The sequence below is a fragment of the Furipterus horrens genome, unplaced genomic scaffold (assembly GCF_987537825.1).
Source record: "Furipterus horrens unplaced genomic scaffold, mFurHor1.1.pri manual_scaffold_8, whole genome shotgun sequence".
Lineage (NCBI taxonomy): Eukaryota > Metazoa > Chordata > Mammalia > Chiroptera > Furipteridae > Furipterus > Furipterus horrens.
In genome coordinates, this window is record NW_028327178.1 from 19,989,971 (window position 1) to 20,007,956 (window position 17,986).

General features: G+C 40.5%; 1 protein-coding gene and 1 non-coding gene across 2 annotated transcripts in view; both read left to right on the top strand.

Annotated features, from left to right (window-relative positions):
- Positions 1–17,986, top strand: part of EPG5 (ectopic P-granules 5 autophagy tethering factor) — a 94,110-nt gene that overhangs the window by 36,110 nt on the left and 40,014 nt on the right. The window contains exons 16-25 of the mRNA XM_090285570.1: positions 18–277; positions 6,137–6,277; positions 7,382–7,526; positions 7,751–7,948; positions 8,317–8,427; positions 9,576–9,698; positions 10,497–10,663; positions 11,501–11,722; positions 13,324–13,447; positions 16,277–16,421. Coding sequence (XP_090141696.1) covers positions 18–277; positions 6,137–6,277; positions 7,382–7,526; positions 7,751–7,948; positions 8,317–8,427; positions 9,576–9,698; positions 10,497–10,663; positions 11,501–11,722; positions 13,324–13,447; positions 16,277–16,421 — 1,636 coding nt within the window. The remainder of the gene's footprint in view (positions 1–17; positions 278–6,136; positions 6,278–7,381; positions 7,527–7,750; positions 7,949–8,316; positions 8,428–9,575; positions 9,699–10,496; positions 10,664–11,500; positions 11,723–13,323; positions 13,448–16,276; positions 16,422–17,986) is intronic.
- LOC150002609 (U6 spliceosomal RNA) lies at positions 6,429–6,535 on the top strand. The gene has a single exon (XR_016512913.1). It is a non-coding gene; the product is annotated as a U6 spliceosomal RNA (small nuclear RNA).

Sequence of the window (17,986 nt, forward strand, 5' to 3'; positions counted from 1 at the left end):
ATAAATAATTGTTTTAGGTTTCATATTTGGCCAGTATTGTTCGATATGGAGAGACACCTGAGACCTCATTTAACCAATGGGCCTGGAACTTGATCTTGAGGTTAAAACTGCATAAAAATGATTATGGAATACAGCAGAATTGTCCAACTGTTTGCTTCTCCAGCACTGTGCCTGACATGACAGAGTCACCTGCGTTTCATCCTCTTCTGAAGGCTGTTAAAGCAGGCATGCCCATTGGCTGTTATCTGGCCTTAGCTATGACGACGGTGGGCCACAGGTACTGTGTTTGGGCTGAAACTCTTAGGTTGTTACATGTTATAGTCAGTGATTCTAGAATCTCATCTTTTACATCCCGAGGTGTGAGGCTTCTATCAAACCTACCTACGAGTAATCAGGGCCAAATCATTAGCCTTGATTAATAGCTTATCAAGGGGAAATGCTTCCCAAATTCATATGATACATTTATATCAGCATTATAAAGAGAGTTGAACATGTCATCTGGAGGGGAATGTTTATGTCAGCAGTAGATGTGTTCTCTTTCTCAGAATAATGATCAAATAAAAATAATTGGTCACCTGTACATAATTTTAAAGAGGATGTGCCCCAACTCTGGTTCCTTAGCTGAAGGGCTAAACATGCCATGGGAATAAAATGCTTGATGAGGTCACATGCTTCGCTGGTCTGAGCTCATAGCTGTCTGTACTTCTTCCACTGGAGCATTTATCATACTATATTTGTAGTTGCTTAATTTTATCAAGGGTCTTCTCTGAGGTTAGGATTCAGGGACCATGTTTGTCTTGTATTACCAGTAAGTAAGTAGCTGTGAATGAATGACTTCTTAGTTGGTTAAAAATTCTTTTTTTTAAAGATCATTTTCCTATGACGTATTATTTTTTTTTAGCCTTCCCATTTTTCTAAAAACTCTTCACTTTTGCTTTCTGGTTTTTGCATTTCATAGTCATTGTAGCACCTTTTTAGTATTTTGAGTTCTTTTTTAGAAAATATATTTTAATGATTTTCCTATTACAGTTGTCCCATTTTCCCCCTTACCCCCCGCTGCCTGGTATCCTGATTCTCTCCAGCAATCCCCCTCCTTAGTTCATGTCCATGGTCATTCATATAAGTTCTTTGTCTACTACATTTCCTATACTGTTCTTAACATTCCCCTGTTTATTCTGTACCTACCAATTTGTACCTCTTAATCACTTCGAGTCTTTGCCCATTCTCCTCCTTCCCCCTTCCAGCTGATAACCCTCCAAATGATCCCCATATCTGTGATTCTGTAACTTTTCTGCTTGTTCACATACTTTGTTTTTTAGAATCAGTTGTTGGTAGTTGTGAATTTGTGGCCATTTTAATGTTCATAGTTTTGATCTTTTTCTTATATAGTTCCTTTTAACATTTCATATAATAATAGCTTGGTGATGATGAACTCCTTTAGTTTTGCTTTGTCTGGGAAGCACTTTATCTGCCCTTCAATTCTAAATAATAGCTTTGCTAGATAGAGTAATCTAGGTTGTAGGTCCTTGCTTTTCATCTCTTTGAATACTTCTTGCCAGTTCTTTCTAGCCTGCAAAATCTCTTTTGAGAAATCAGTTGACAGTCTTATGGGAACTCCTTTGTAGGTAAGTCTCTGCTTTTCTCTTGCTGCTTTTAAGATTTTCTCTTTGTCTTGAACCTTTGGCATTTTAATTATGATATGTCTTGGTGTGATCCTCTTTGTGTCCATCTTGTTTAGGATTCTGTACCTCCTGGACTTGTATATCTATTTCCTTCACCAAATTAGGGAAGTTTTCTTTCATTATTTTTTCAAATAAGTTTTCAGTTTCTTGCTCTATCTCTTTTCCTTCTGGCAATCCTGTGATTTAAATCTTGGTACGTTTGAAGTTGTCCCAGAGGCTCCTTAGCCCATCCTTGTATTTTTAGATTTTTTTTTTCTTCTTGCTGTTCTGATTGAATGTTTTTTTTCTTTCTTATATTTCAAATCATTGATCTGATTCTTGGCTTCATCCATTCCACTGTTGGTTCTCTGTAAATTAAAAGAAGTTTTTGCTTAGTATAAACTTTCATTTCTGCCTGGGTGTTTTTACGAATACTCTTGAAGTACCTAATGAGTTTCTTGAGCATCCTAGTAACCAATGTTTTGAACTCTGCATCTGAGAGATTGCTTATTTCCATTTTGTTTAGTCTTTTTTATGTAATTTTGTTTTCACCATATTTTTTTGTCTCCTTATTTTGGCAGCCTCCCTGTGTATGTCCTATGTATTAGGTAGAGCTGCTTTGACTTCCTGTCTTAGTAGCATGGCCTATTGTAGAAAAGCGCGCCTGTAAGATGGATGGGGCAAAGCCTCAAGTAATTGGCAGGGCAACACGTGCGAACCAGGTTGATGGAATCTCTGATATGGTGTCCCTGCTCTGTGGCTCTGTGTAGGGGAGGGCTTAGAAAGGGGATACTGCTCCTATCTGGCCTCTGGAGTTTGTCCAGGAGAAAACTGTCCCCCATCTCTCGCCCTGATGCCAGACACTTCAATTTCACCCTGTAGGCCACTGGTGCCCTTCCAGGGGCTGCCCTAGTGCTGGAGCCCAGAGGGAGTGAGTCTGCTTAAGTCTTAAGTCCCTTGTGGACTCTTTCAGAGGAGACTCTTGAGAATCCAAGTTTCTCTTATGGACTCAATCCCCACTGGTTCTTATAGCCAGAAGTTGTGGGGATTTATTTTCCTGGAACTGGAACCTGGGCTAGGTGGTCTGGGGTGGGGCTGGGGTCCCTTGCTCCCGAGGTATCCCTCCTGATTTTTACCTGCCACATGTGAGTATGGGACCACGCCTCTCCACGCTTTTCCGTATCTCTGCTCCTCCTGCCTATCTGGATGAATGTGGCTTCTTTTATTTCTTGGTAGTCTGCTATCCATATAGCTCGATTTTCCTGACGATTCTGGGTTTTGTAGTTTAGTTGTGATTTTTGCTGTGGTTGTGCAAGGAGGCGGGCCGTGTTTACCTATGTCTCCATCTTGACTGGAAGTTGGTAACTGCCTTGAATAGCCAAGATCCCTAATAATATCAGTACTGTGTCCAATAAGCTGAAAGAAGCAGGCAGAAAACATCTCCAGGTCTCAAAGGAATCAGAATCATTGGTGTTCCTACCAGCGATCACTCCAGTCATCTCTTCTTGGGGCTGGGTTGATCTGAAGTGAAATAGGAAGCTAGCCTTGAGATTTGAAACTTGTCCTCTTCACTCAGACCCACCTCCTCCCCCGCTTTCCTGCATTCTGCTCTATATCACAGACCACAGAGGGATCAGTTCTGCAAACTACAGTTCCTAGATCCCAGCTATGTTCGTTCTTTTGGGGTCCCGCCAACGAGAGGCACTGGCTGGAGACTGGAGGTGAGAAGCCGAATGATGTCTTCCTTTCTCTTGATCAGTGTCTGCAGTGACCCTATGGTTGTAGCTTCCATGGGCAGTGCTTTCCTCTGCTGGTCTTCAGATTGTTCTAACCTACAGTATAGATTGAGAACCATACTGAGCAGGAATTTATTTATTTATATTTTTTAATTCTTACCTGAGGATATGTTGATTTAAGAGAGAGAGAGAGGAAAGAGAGAGAGAAATGAATGTGAGAGAGAAACATCAATTGGTTGCCTCTGGTACATCCCCAGCCAGGAATTGAACCCTCACCCTTTTGGTGTATGGGACAATGCTCCAACCAATTGAGCCACCCATCCAAGGCAGGAGTAATTTGAAGGAAGGAGAAACATGAGAGCAGATTACCTTCATGGAGGAGCTAAGCTTTGGAGAGAAGCCTTAATCAGAGAAGACTGCTATGGAGCAGAGTGGTGGCTCTCACCTTCTCCGGGTGGTCAGTGCCCACAGTGTCGAAGAGTCAACCCAAGGCCCCCTCACCCAGAGCACCTGTGTGTTCTGAGCAGCACACTTACTGTGTATAGTGTAGAAGTTTCTCTCCCCTCCTCCTTCAAGTTAGGGGCGTTGTCTCCTTCATCTTTATATCTCTAGAGCTTGAACTTCGTAGGTATTTGATTGAATGCATGTGGGAAGGAGCCCCAGGTGTCTAAGGGTTAGGAGGAGAAATGGGGAAGGGATGAAGAAACACTCCTGACTGAAACCTGTGATTCATGTTGGTGAATGAAGGTGATCAGTAGGCTAGTAGGGCCAACGTAGGGCCAAGTTTGAAGGCCAGATAAAAGGGTAGAATTGCTATACTAGGAAGAGAGAGGTATTATATGGGCCTTTTGGAAGGCACTCTACACTGTTTCCCAGTAGCTCTGGTGTCTTTCACAGTTTCCTGTATCTCAGGTTCCTCGTCTTTCAAATTGAAATAATAGTAGTTTTAGATTTTATGAGGCTTTTGTGAGTCATAATAATTTAACTGTGCTTAGAACAGTGTCTGGTATGTGAATTCTTTGAAGGTAGTTTTCTCAACTGTTTCATGATTCTTTAATTTATTTTTTTGTATCCATTTTGGGAACATCACCCTTTATTCATTGATACTGCTATAGGTCCTCTCTAAAGATAAGTACTTGTTTAGTGCTAATTACTGAATTCTCAGCGGGAGTGAGGGTAAGGGTAAGGGTTTTTCTTTGGGGCTGAACTCTAGTGTAAAAGTCCACCATGATCATCTGGGATGTAGACAGTATTCCCTCACCTATCCGGGGGTATTATGTTCTAGACCCCGCCCACCCGTGTCCCCCCCCCCCCACCCCCGCGGTAGGTGAAAATACTCGAAGTAGGAACCTTACATTTATTTTAGTATTTATATATATTTTAAGGCTCTATAAACCCTTTCCACACACTTATAAACCATTCCCAGTCTCTTATTAACCTTTCCCACTCCCTTATTAACCTTTTCCACGCTTTTATAAACACTACTTACATTCTTAAAGATATTCTACACTCTTAAACCTATGTAATTTTAACAACATACATATACAGTACTACAAAATCCCATGATATAGCGAAAAATCTGCAATTAATAATTAAATATAATATTTTAAAAAATCCCGTGATACAGTGAGGCCGCAATAAGTGAACCGCGATATAGAGAGGGACGACTGTATATGCTAGAACTAACTTAAGGCAATTTTATAAATGGGCTTGAGGTTTGGGGTAGAGTATGCAGGGATATAAGTTGTACATCAATATATAACATCATAGACAGTTCAGAGGCCAACAGTCAAAAAATTACCCAGAATTTTCCTCACCCTAAAACATTTTGTTGTTGTTGTTGTTTTTGTTATTTTTGTGCAATATTTTTCCTTTGATCTTTTTTAAAGCTATATTATATTCCACTGTAATAATAATGAGCCTTTTGGTGCAATGTCATTCCTATGTTTTTTACCTCTGTATAATTCTTATCTACTAGTAGTTGTAGTCAAAAGTGTACAATTTTATGTTTTGTTTCCACTATTGTTGCAGAAGTATTTTTTCATGTTACTCTTGGCCATGATATGCATTGTTTTAAAATCGTGCAATAACTTTTCCATTGAGTGGATTTTCCCAATATTTCCATGTCATTTTGGCCTCTGAGTTTACAATTATAATAATTCTGAAAAGTACATTTTTATGTGGGTTATCTCTTTATTTTTGTATATTTGAGATTATTTCTTAAGGATAGATTCTCTGGAGTAAAAAAATTAAGTAAGCTTTGATGCCAAAGTGGTTTCAGAAGACTATGAGTATACTGCCAGAGTATACTGTCAGATGGAGTTCACTTTTGAGTCTTCTCTTTGCTGCAAATACCTTGGGGGACTAGCAGACAATGAGAGCCTTCTGACTTTTAGAAGAAGCACAATTTAAGAAACAAAATAGGGTAGCAGCAAGTGCTCTGGACTAGACATTTTCAAAGCTGGGTTTGCATTTTGACACTATACTAGGAAATTATGTGAATTTGGGCATGATACTTCACCTTTCTCATCTATAAAATGAAAATATAGATGAACTTTCAAGTTCCTTTGTATTTCCAGAGTTTTGATTCTAATTTTTCTGTGTGAAGTTTGGTTATGCAAGAATGTGCTGGAGACCTAAGATAATCCTGGTAGCATGTAAGGCTGGCAGCTCATTGGAAGAACATCATTTTATGAACTGGGTACCTTGCATGCTCATTGCCCTTTTCTTGTTCCGTAGCATTGAGAAGTTCTGTGCGGAAGGCATCCCACTGTTGGGAATTCTGGTCCAGTCGAGGCATTTGAGAACGGTGGTCCATGTCCTGGATAAGATTCTGCCTTTGTTCTACCCTTGCCAGTATTACCTTCTAAAGAATGAGCAGTAAGTAGAGAACAGCCCAGTAGGTACAAATGCCTCTGCCTCTGGTGTCTGTGTGCTGCCACCACCTGTACCATGGTGAGCAAACCAAGCCCGACGTTGCCCTCGGACACACAGGATGCTATTCCAGCCTCAGGATGTAGTTACTCGTTTTGTGCTCGCTTCGGCAGCACATATACTAAAATTGGAACGATACAGAGAAGATTAGCATGGCCCCTGCGCAAGGATGACATGCAAATTCATGAAGCGTTCCATATTTTTAACAACACAAACAAAGGAACTAAATAGAACAAAGAGCAGAATAGCAGTCAATAGGGGGGAGAGGAGAGGGAGAGAAGGGGGATAAGTAAGGGAAGGGTTTAATTAAAGAGCCTGTATGAAGGACTCATGGACATGGACAGCGGGGAGGGATATGATTGCGGGAGAGGGGGTGGGTTGGGTGGGGGAGAGAAATTGGGGGAAAAGGGGATAACTGTAATTGAAAAACCAAAATAAAAAAAAAAAAAAAATGAAGAAAAAAAAAAAAGAATGTAGTTACTTGTTTTAAGGACCATGAAGGAAATCAGCAGGTTTCTGTGAGAGAGGTTAATGGTTTAGATGTATTTTAGATGGCGAGAGGAGTCGGGAAGTGTCCTTTGAGGAAGGAGCCCAGTGCCCGCCAGGAACTGGGGACACTGCCATGCTCTCATTGTGGGGCTATCCCCCAAAGTGTCCCATATGATACCTGTGTGAAGTAGACACCCCAAAAAAGATTGTGGAATGATTTTATAAACATCTCTGCTTTTGTTAGTGGAAGTGGGGAGTATAGAGTGTTACCAGGGCACTTTTGGGTGCTTTTCCTCGGGTGCTCTTTAATTTGCACGTGTTTGTGTGTCTTGAGTCTGTTCACTATACTTCACCATGTTGATAGAGTTTCTTTTAACACACGTGAAATTGGAAAACTTTCTTCTTTGAAATTCCTGAAGATTTATCAGAATCTTTAAATAGAGCTTTGGTCTGAAAATGGGACCACTCTGATACTTTTCCATTTTCTCATAAGGAATTAGCATCTGGAAATTCTGTTGACTTTGGTTGGAAGATAAAATGTGGTGTCCTGTGTGTTGGCAGGTTTTTGTCACACCTCCTTCTGTTCCTGCACTTGGACAGTGGTGTCCCTCAGGGTGTCACGCAGCAGGTCACTCACAAGGTGGCACAGCATCTGACTGGGGCCAGCCATGGGGACAACGTGAGACTTCTCAACAGCATGATCCAGGTCAGGGCCCTAGTAAATCCCTAAACACACCCTCTCCCCGCTTCCCAATCAAACACCCCAGCACGTCCGTGTGCTGGTCATTTTGGAGCACTTGGTACAGAACTTTTAGCTAAGAAAGTCATCTGATATGGGTTTGGGAGTGGAGGTATATACTATTTTGTTAGTGTTTTAAAAATGGGCGGTTGGTTATTGCCTTTCACCTCACCTGAGCCCTTTCTCCACAGGCCCATATATCTGTAAGCACTCAGCCCAACGAAGTGGGCCCCATTGCCGTATTGGAGTTTTGGGTTCAGGCTCTAATAAGCCAACATCTTTGGTATCGAGAACCACCCATCCTCTTCCTTATGGATCACTTGTGTAAAACAGCTTTTCAGCTGATGCAGGAGGACTGTGTGCAGAAATTACTCTACCAGCAACATAAGGTAAACCCGTTAGAGAATTTATCTTTCAGTCCTTGGCTAGATAGTAGCCTTCTAAGACGCTTCTCCCAAATACACCATTCTCGGCACTACTCTGTGGTCACTGAATAAGCTTGCTGTAATGGTGTCTTATCTCAGTGACCACAGTCCATCAGGTCAGATCCCCATAAAGCCGAAGGGGTATCTGCTTCCCCCTTCCGTTACATTTGTCTCTAATACACTGCCGCGTTTGGCAAAGCTGGTGGACTAATTATTGAAATCAGTGTCTTACCAGGTTGTAGTAAGATAGTTGCTGATAGTTCTGAAAAGGTCATTGATGAGGTTTTTTTCAACGCCTCCTCTCTCTGCTCCACATCCTCTGCCCGGTGTAGAATGCTTTGGGTTACCACTGTGACCGGAGTCTGCTCTCTTCCTTGGTGAGCTGGATCGTGGCAGGCAACATCACTCCTTCCTTCGTGGAGGGCTTGGCCATGCCCACTCAGGTAGGAAACCCTCTCAGGACTATTTGTTATCTCAGTGGACATTAAATGTTATCCTTACTGGCACTATTACTAGCCTAACACAAGCGGCATTTATATAGCACTCACTGGGAGAATACTTTTTAATTTCATCCTCACCATAGCCCTCTGCTGAGGTTGCACTGCTGCTATTTCTGTTTTACAGAGGATTTAACTGAGGTTGAAGGGTTTAACAGCTCCTGATCAGAACCGGTCTGCCCGATGGCATCGCCTGCCCAGCCCCATGGCTGAGTGGTGGTTCAGAGTGGACACTGGAGCCAGAGGGTTCTGCCGTTTGCTAACGCTGTGCCTTGGGCAGCTTGCTTACCTCTCTGTCCCCCGTTCCCTCAACTGTCAAAAGGGGATAATGATTGCACTGACATGTAAAACATTAGAACAGTGCTTAGCATATAGAGCTTATTAGGTATTGGCTATTAATTATCGTTGTCATTATCATCATCAGCATATTATTTTCATCATTATTACCACCTCAGACTTCTGGGTTGAATTATGTCCGTTTCATCACTTAAACCAGTAGTAACATCCTTCAACCTCCTGCCACAGTCTTACCTCCTGCTTATACCTCCTCTGATCTAGCTGAAGCCGACTCCTTGCTGTTACCTGTGCACATCTTCGCCTTTGCCTAGCTGATTGTCTTACCAGGCATTTCTCCGCCTCCAGTCTCTATGCAGAGCCTTCCTGATCCTGCCCTCTCTCCTGTGTCTTCACACAGCACTTTGTCTTTGATTCAGTAGTCACCACTGCTCACTTCACATTTGGTTACTTATATATATTAGTTTTGTCTCCCAGTAGATGGAAAACTTCTTAAGGGCAGAGCTGTTTCTGGACCTTTTTCCTGTCCCCCGTGCATACAGAACCTGCCCACTAAACACTGTTGAGTGAACAAACATCCTCTTTTACTAAAGAGTTTAACATTTTTTTTTAGTGATCTATTTTATCCGACTATATATCTGTACTAAGAATATAGATTGGTATGAAAACTGTGTTCAATTTTAGGAACCCTAAATATTTGTTGATTGAGATCTGTGATAGAAAAGTAGGAACACCAGGCTATGGTTTATTTGTCCGAGGGAGTTGCTGATTACTCTCCCTTTTACCTGCTGTCACTGTAGGTCTGGTTTGCGTGGACCATCCTGAACATGGAATCCATCTTTGAAGAAGACTCTCAGCTCCGAAGAGTTGTTGAAGGGGAGTTAGTTGTAAACCCTTCTTTCACTCCCGACCAAGCTCTGAAGGTGCAAACAGCGGTTCTGCATTTGAGTGGGAAAGGCAGTTTATACTTGGGTGCTGATAGGCTCACCTGTAGCATTTGAATGCCTGTTTCCTTCTGTTGTGAATGTGCGGAAAGCACATAACTAAACCAGTGCTGAAAATTGTATACTTGAAGTGTATACTTCTTCCCAAATTTCATTTAACATTGAGAGTCATAACCTAATCATTGAGGGGTGTGTTCATTGAATGCGTGAAGGAGATTCCGATTGTCTTAAAGCGGTTTCCAGTGTAGAGATTGTTAAAAATCAGATTATCGGACCCCTGACTTATGAGATTCTGAGTTTCTGAGTCTGGAATAGGACCAGGGATTTATTTTTAAAAACTCCCTAGCCTATCCTTAGGCTCACTAAGGTGTGAGAAAGACTGGAATAAGGCCTTAGAATTAAGGACCTTCTCTTTTAGGGTCCCCTTTACTTTGGGATTTCAGAGCCTGTCAAGGAATTTATCATGAGATTGATAAAATTTGACAGTAAATTGTGCTTTTGGTTTTCATAGCCTACTTCTTGCACTGTAGTGTTTTACATGCAAAGGATGTAAAGGCATGTCAAGGCAGGACATGAGATTAGACAATTAAGACCCTTTCCAATTCTGGTATCTTTGAAATTATTGGGCAGAATAAAAGCTACCCCTTATCTCTTGCTAACAAGGAGGCTGAAGTATTAGCTAGTGGAGTGGAGAAATAAGTTTTGGATCATTTAGAAAGAGCAGACTTTGCAATTGGGTTCATTTCATGGTTGCTCAAACCCCCCCGTCTCCTGTAGAAAGCCCAGGCCCAGTTGAAGCTCCCCATCGTCCCGTCTCTCCAGAGGCTGCTGATTTATCGTTGGGCCCACCAGGCTCTTGTCACACCTTCTGATCATCCTCTTCTGCCGCTCATCTGGCAGAAGTTCTTCCTCCTGTACCTTCACCGCCCAGGACCGCAATATGGGTAGGTAACCATTGTAGTTGTAAGTTTCTGTGAGTCCTTCCTGCCTTAGCTCTGCTCTGCTGTTCTGTGGCAGGTGAGTTAGCTTCATTCTCTGGCTAGGAGTCTCCCTTCCTGTTTCACATTTATTAGACTAGACTTTTTTTGAGTTCAGGGTATCTTGTGACAGCCCTCTCTTTACCATCCCCCATACCCAATGTGGTGAAGACAACACCCTGGAGCCTGGCAGGGTTTGAGCATAGAACCTCTGAAAATGCAAAGGGAGAAAAACTGCCAAGAACAGGCTGCTTGTGTGACCATCATGGGGCTCACTCAAGGAGACTTGCGATGTCATGCAAGTGTGGACAATTGCCTTGCCATGTCTGGCAGCCCTTGGACTGTACCTGGGGGCGTCCAACATTTGCACTGGCTATGAAGAGACTGTGGCCAGCTGGGACTGTTTACTGTTATCAACCATTGATCTCCAGCTCCAGCTCAGTTCCTAGCTTACCCTCTCACTTCCTTAACTCACCCCCTTCAAACATATAAATGTTAATTCTTCACAACTTCTACCAGATTGCAAGTTCTTCAAGAGCAAAGACTATTTTTAATCTATTCTGTACCTCTAGGTGGTGGTAATATCTTGAATTTGCACAGCATTTCCTTTTTTTAAAAAAACAACTTTTTGTTATATCACCTTGTTGGAACCTCATAATAACCATTATGGTAGAAATAGTATGTATTAATTTAACGCACTATATATTCAGCAATAGTAAATTGACTTGTTAATTGTGACTCTGTGTCACATGGGGAGAACACCTTGTATTGATCTTGTTGTGATCTGTGCTTGTGTTTTGTAAGGTTACCCGTAGATGGTTGTATGGGAAGAAGGTTTTTCCAAAGCGCAGCTCATACCAATTTGTTGAAAGAAATGAAGAGGCGCCTGACTGAGGTGGCTGATTTCCACCACGCTGCGAGCAAGGCCCTCCGCATTCCAGCAGAGGGCAGTGAAGGGCCACCAGCGAGCCAGACCGGCACCCCTGGTTACCTGACTTCACCCGAACTGCACCAGGAGCTCGTGAGGTAGCCCGAGGTTATTTAGCCATTTACGTTGTTTGCGGCACAGGTACTGTGCGGGGGCAGTTATCTGTGTTATAAACTACTAGATGCTATTCTCTTGTTAGACTGTCTGTGGAAGGCAGTTTTGACTGTAAGTTTACATCTTGCAGTGTTTATCTTTATGTTCCTTGTGGGAAATGAGTCAGCAATTAGGAAATGCCTCTGTTGAGTAACTGGAGCCTGAGTGAAAGATCTTAAACCAGAGGCTGATGTCCTTTTTTATGTAAAAACAGAAACAAATAAAAAACAATTGGTTGTAGCAGGTGAACAGCTAGTGAAGCTTGGTAGGGTAGTTTTCTAAAAGAAAGAAATGAGCATGTCAGGGTTCTTTTAAGTGGGAGTTCATAGCCCGTCTGCAGGACTTCGGGCTTCACCTGGGGTGGGATGGGATCTAGTAATCTCCCAAAACTGCTTATAAAATTGGGCACAATATTGGCATCCCCAGAAGGTTAAGAACTCTGAAGTAAGTTTGGGTCCCTTTCACATTTTTTACCTTTCACTTATAAGTTTGTTATAAACCAGATTAGTCTTATAAATAAGACTTTGTAATAAGACTTTTAACCGGCTTACCCAGTGGGAAGACTTTATCTTTGAGCATTTAGATCAGCCAGGGAAGTCTTTGTTATTCCCTCCTGCTCCTCTTAAATCCCCGTTCCCTTGGCATGTTGGTAAATTGTCCATCTAATCGAATCAGAAGCTGGAAGAGAGATCCATACCAGCCTCTTCTCTTTAAGAGCTTCAGACCCCTGCTCCCCTCTGTCTTCCTACACAGAGTAGCTCAGAGTCATAAAGGAGGTAATTTTCCACTTCATTGAGCAAAGCCAGGTCACGTCACCTCCACCCAGTTCCCCACCCAGTCATTCGTGTGCTGGAGACACTACTCTTAGTACTTTTTATTGCAAACAGCTGCTTGAAATAACGGTGATTTTTAGCTAAATGGACTGTGTTCTTTGTAAGAACAAACCAAAATAAAAACAAAGGAAACATCATTCAATTTTTTAAAAAGTTTTTACTGGAAAATTAAGATTTATTTTTCTTTCACTTTTTAACCTGTCTTTGTTTTATTTCTTCTTCATGGGAACAGGGTGCAAACATGTTGTGAGTTCTGTTTGTGACTCCTTCAGGAGATGTCATTGAGTGTAAAGTTGGCAGGTTGTGCCAATGCATAAGTTGAAAATGGCTTTTACTGTTTTATCTGAAAGACAGGAAGTGTATTTATGTGAATGTTACTTAAACTTTTTAAAGCACCAAGGTTCATGTGACTGGATTGCTCAGGAAAGAACAGGTCTTTTTTTTTTCCTGTGTACTGTATTTAATCCAACATTAATAATAGAGTTCACAGAGCCCTTTCTTCACACCTTTTAGCAATTACTGCATCATATTTTAGTTATCTGTGACCTTTCTCCCTTCTTGGCTCAAGAGCTTTTTGGGAGGGTGGTTGTTGGAAACATTTTCTGTGTTATGTGCTTTCTTTTATTGTTGTGGTGCCATTGTTTCTAGAGATGTAAGAAACTTCATTGCACATCTTTTTATATTTTATATAATTATGTCTTTTTTTCTTTTAGGCTCTTCAATGTATATATATTATGGCTAGAAGATGAGAATTTTCAAAAAGGAGATACCTATATCCCCTCTCTACCAAAGCATTATGACACCCACAGGCTAGCCAAAGTGATGCAGAACCAGCAGGTGAGACTGGCAGTATCTCTTTTAGCACATCTGACTGGAATTTGAATTGGTCACATTCATAATCCATTGGTAAAACCACTTACTGATATGGAAGTGGCTTGCTTGAATGGTCATTGTTTTGGTGGATTTTTAGTATTTAAGTGATTGTATTAAAAAGATATTTCCTAAAAAAAAAAAAAAAAAAAGTCTTATTTATTTATTTTTGGAGAGAGGGGAAGGGAGGGAAAGAAACATTGATGTGAGAAAAACATTCGTCGGTTGCCAGAGGGGCTTCAGAGAGAACCTCTGTCAAAGAGTTGGAGGGGAGGGGATATACAGGTATAGAATTCAGGAATGAGGCAGTGTAGGAAATGGGGGTCTAATGGTATTAGACCATTTATATTGAGAAGGCGAAAATCTGAGAGATGGTAACATTTAAGGCACAGAGAAATAAGGCTGCGAGTGTAGAGCCAGAGTAATAGGAAAAATAAATAAGTGATCTTAGTATCTCGAAGTCTTGAGTGAAGTTCCATACTCATTTTTTTTTTAGAAACGGACTTGCAATTCCATTCTTAATCTTGTTTTTTTTAAAAAAAAATAATTTATTTATTTATTTGTTTGTTTATTTATTTTATTTTTAGAGAGAGGGGAAAGGAGAAAGAGAGGGAGAGAAACATCACTGTGTGGTTGCCTCTCACTCACACCCCCTACTGGGGACCTGACATGCAACCTAGTAATGTGCCCTGACTGGGAATCGAACCAGTGACACTTGGCTCGCAGGCCGACACTCAATCCACTGAGCCACAGCAGCCAGGGCTTCATACTCATTTCTTTATACTCCACACACCAAGGCCTTATCCAAGGTTTTGCATGTGTAGGTACTTGGTCAGTATTTTAAAAAATTAATCATATAACCCTGACTGGCGTAGCTTAGATGGTTGAGCGTTATCCTGCAAAGCCAAAGGTCACTGGTTTGATTCCTGGTCAGGGCACATACCTGGGTTGCAGGATGATCCCTGGTTGGGATGTGTGTGAAAGACAACCGATTGATGTTTCTCTGACACAGTGTGGTTTCTCTCCCGCTCTTCTCCTTCTCTTACTCTCTCAGATAGATAGATAGATAGATAGATAGATAGATAGATAGATAGATAAAATCTTTTAAAAAATGAATCATAGCTTTTTTGGTTCTTTGATATTTATCTTGGCTCCCAGCTTCTACAGAATTAATTGCTTTGTTTTTCTTAAGTTTTTCCTTGCCATTTGATTTTACAGCTCCTATTTTGGATCTGTAATTCAAGTTCAGTTTTTTTGTCTTTGTGTTTTCTGAGGCATCTTTGCTTACTCATCGCTGATTCTCAGGATTCTTTTCTAATTTGTTTGCCTCTGCCAACAGTTACTTAGCACAAAGGCAGACAAGGTGACATAGTGACCCCACTTAAAGGAGACGTGTATGCACAGCAGGAGGGCCTGGTAGCACCTGAAACAGTTGGGTGCATCTAGGAACCAGGATCACCAAAGTAAATTACATAGAATATGCAAGACAGCTCACTGGAGTGTGGGAAGAGATAACTAGAAATCCTACTTTTTTCTCATTTTATTTACTTATTTCACCTTTTACCATGAAAAAATGTAGTCATACAGAAAACAGAATAGTATAATGGACATGTACACCTGTTCTCCCCCAAACCATGTATCGTGTGCCTAGTTTCATCTGTAGTTCATGCATGTTCTCCACCATGTTATCTTGGAGCTAATCTTAGGAGCATTTGATGCATAAACGTGTTAAAAGATGAGGATAAAAAGTGTGCACCTGGTGTGCCATGTTTGCGTTCACTGGGTTGCAGCCCTTTCTTTTTCCTTGAGTCCTTTTTGCTGATGAAAAAAAATGATGAGGATTAACCCAATAGCATTTACATCTGAAAAAACATTAATAAGAAGATATTAAAATCTATTAGTCAGTGTTCAAATTTCTAATTGTCTCATAAATGTCATAAAAGTTTGTTTTTATTTATTTTTTAGTTTGAGTCAGAATCTGCATTTTGTGAATGGTTCATAGCTCTTATAAGTCTGTTTAATCTATAAGTCCTCCCCTTATCCTACCCCCCCCCCTTTTTTTAAATCCTCACCAGAGGACATGCTTGGAGAGAGAAAGAGAGAGAAGGAGAGAGAAACATGAATGTGAGAAGCAACACCGATCAGTTGCCTCTTGTACTTTCCCCAACCAGGGACCGAACCCTCAACCTTGGCATATACCCTGACCAAGAATCCAACTTGCGACCTTTTGGTTTACAGGATGACACTCCAGCCAACTGAGCCACACTGGTCAGGGCACTCCCCTGAGCACTTCTGTTCCCTTGCAATTTATTTGTTGAAGAACTTGGGTAGTTTGTCCATACAGTTTCCCCACGGTATAGATATTGCTTACTCTATCTTTGTGATGTAGTTTAATATGTTTTTCTGTCCCCTATATTCCTGTAAATTGTTAGTGGGACAGAAGGTTTGATTTAGTCCAGATTCAATTATTTTCAATGTGTTTATTTTTCTCTGTAAAATTTCTGTTATTTACCTATGTCTTATAATTTAGCTCAGTAACATGTGTGCATAATTTATAAATATACATTTAGTAGAGCTATTAAAATCATATTTTTCTGATCATGGTACATATTCAGAAGTCTTGAGATTCTTGCTAAGATTGTTAGAGTATTAATTTTAAATGCGATTCATCCTAGTGCCGGAGAACTTGAAATGGACCACCTTGTGTTCCAAGTTACTGGTTCACTTTATAGTTAAATATATAGTTTTATATGTGAACATACCTGTGAAAGTTAATGTCCTGTGGTTTCATTCTAGGATCTGTGGATGGAATATTTAAACATGGAGCGCATACATTATGAATTTCAGGAAACCATTGGTCTGTGGACACAGACCAAGCTTGAATCCCATTCTGCAGTCTGCAGTTTGTCAGTGCAGCTGGACTTCACTGATCCTTTTTCAGGTGAGACATAGGAGCATCAGCCCTTTGAATGAATGAATGAATGAATGAGTGAGTGAATCAGAGCCACTAAGGGTTAAGGTGTACACAGTGTATGCCTTCAGTAAGAATTGCTTTATTGAGAGTTCATAGTTAACTTGTCTACCACTTTTAGGTTAGACTATGAGTAATAGAAAATTACAAAATTTTAATGACTTAAATAAGATAAAGATTTAATTAATTAATTTATTTTTATTTTTATTTATTTATTTACTTATTTATTTATTTATTTATTTATTTTTTTTTTTTTTGGTTTTTCAATTACAGTTGTCCCCTTTTCTCCCAATTTCTCTCCCCCACCCAACCCACCCCCTCTCCCGCAATCATATCCCTCCCCATTGTCCATGTCCATGAGTCAAATTGTTCTCATGTAAAGGGAATATGTAGGCATTTCAGAGCAGTAGCTTCATGACCTATTAGCCTTCAAGAACCCCTGCTTCTCCTATCTGGCTGCCCCACTGTTTTCACACGTGACACTCACTTATGGTCCAAAGTGGCTGCTTAAGATTATGGTCACATTACCATTTTACTCAACAGGGAGGGGAGTCTCCTTCTTTAAGGACTCTTAAGCAGCTGCTTACAGACTATGTAATTACATCCCATTGGTCCAAACTTGGACACATGGGTCTACTTACCTGAAAAGGAGACTGGAAAGAGACTAAAGATGTTTTTGGTTCATTTTCTTTGTAATGCTTTAAAAGATATTTTGATTGATATCAGTGTGTAAAGTGCAACTTTAAATTTCATTATTTTGGGTTTACAGTTTTAAAATTCAGAAGTCTTCTTTTATAAACTTTTCCTCTGGAATTCTTGGATCATATTCCTCAAATTTCTAAGTTTGTTGTTTCTCACAGTACATTTTTCTAGAAAAACAATTTTATAAATTAGCAGTTTTCCCGTGCCAGGCCACAGAGATTCATTTAATCTGGAAAGCTGATGACATGTCTTACAATAAAAGTAACAAAACAATATTTGGGGGGTCACACTTTTAATTACTAAATATATAGTTAAAATGTAGGACATACAATAATGAATGTAATTATTGAACAAAATACTGTAATATGTAGCATAATAGACCACTGAACTGATTCAGAGAAAGGCAAAAAGACCTTGGTCCAGCGCTCCTGCTAACCAACTAGTTAGTTGTGTAATCAGAGAAGAATAGGAACCTGTCTTGGCTTTTGTCCACTAGTCTGTAAAATGAAGGTGCTGAACAGTCTCAACTAAGGCTTTAAAATTTTTCTTTCCAATGTCTTTCTTCCCTGAAATAATAATAATTTTCCCTCTAATTATAAAAGTTATATGTGTTCATTGAAAAAAAAATTAAACAATATAGAAAAGTATATAGGAGAAGGTATAAAAACCATCCTCAGCCCTGCTATATCGAGTCTCATTTTTATTCCTGAAAGTTTGTCAAATGAGATGAAGAAATACTCGTATGTTTATAGCTCTGCAAGCTGTTGAATACTTCTGATCATGTCTTCCCACTTGTAGTGCTTTGACATCACCTTATCATTGCCCTAAAAAGC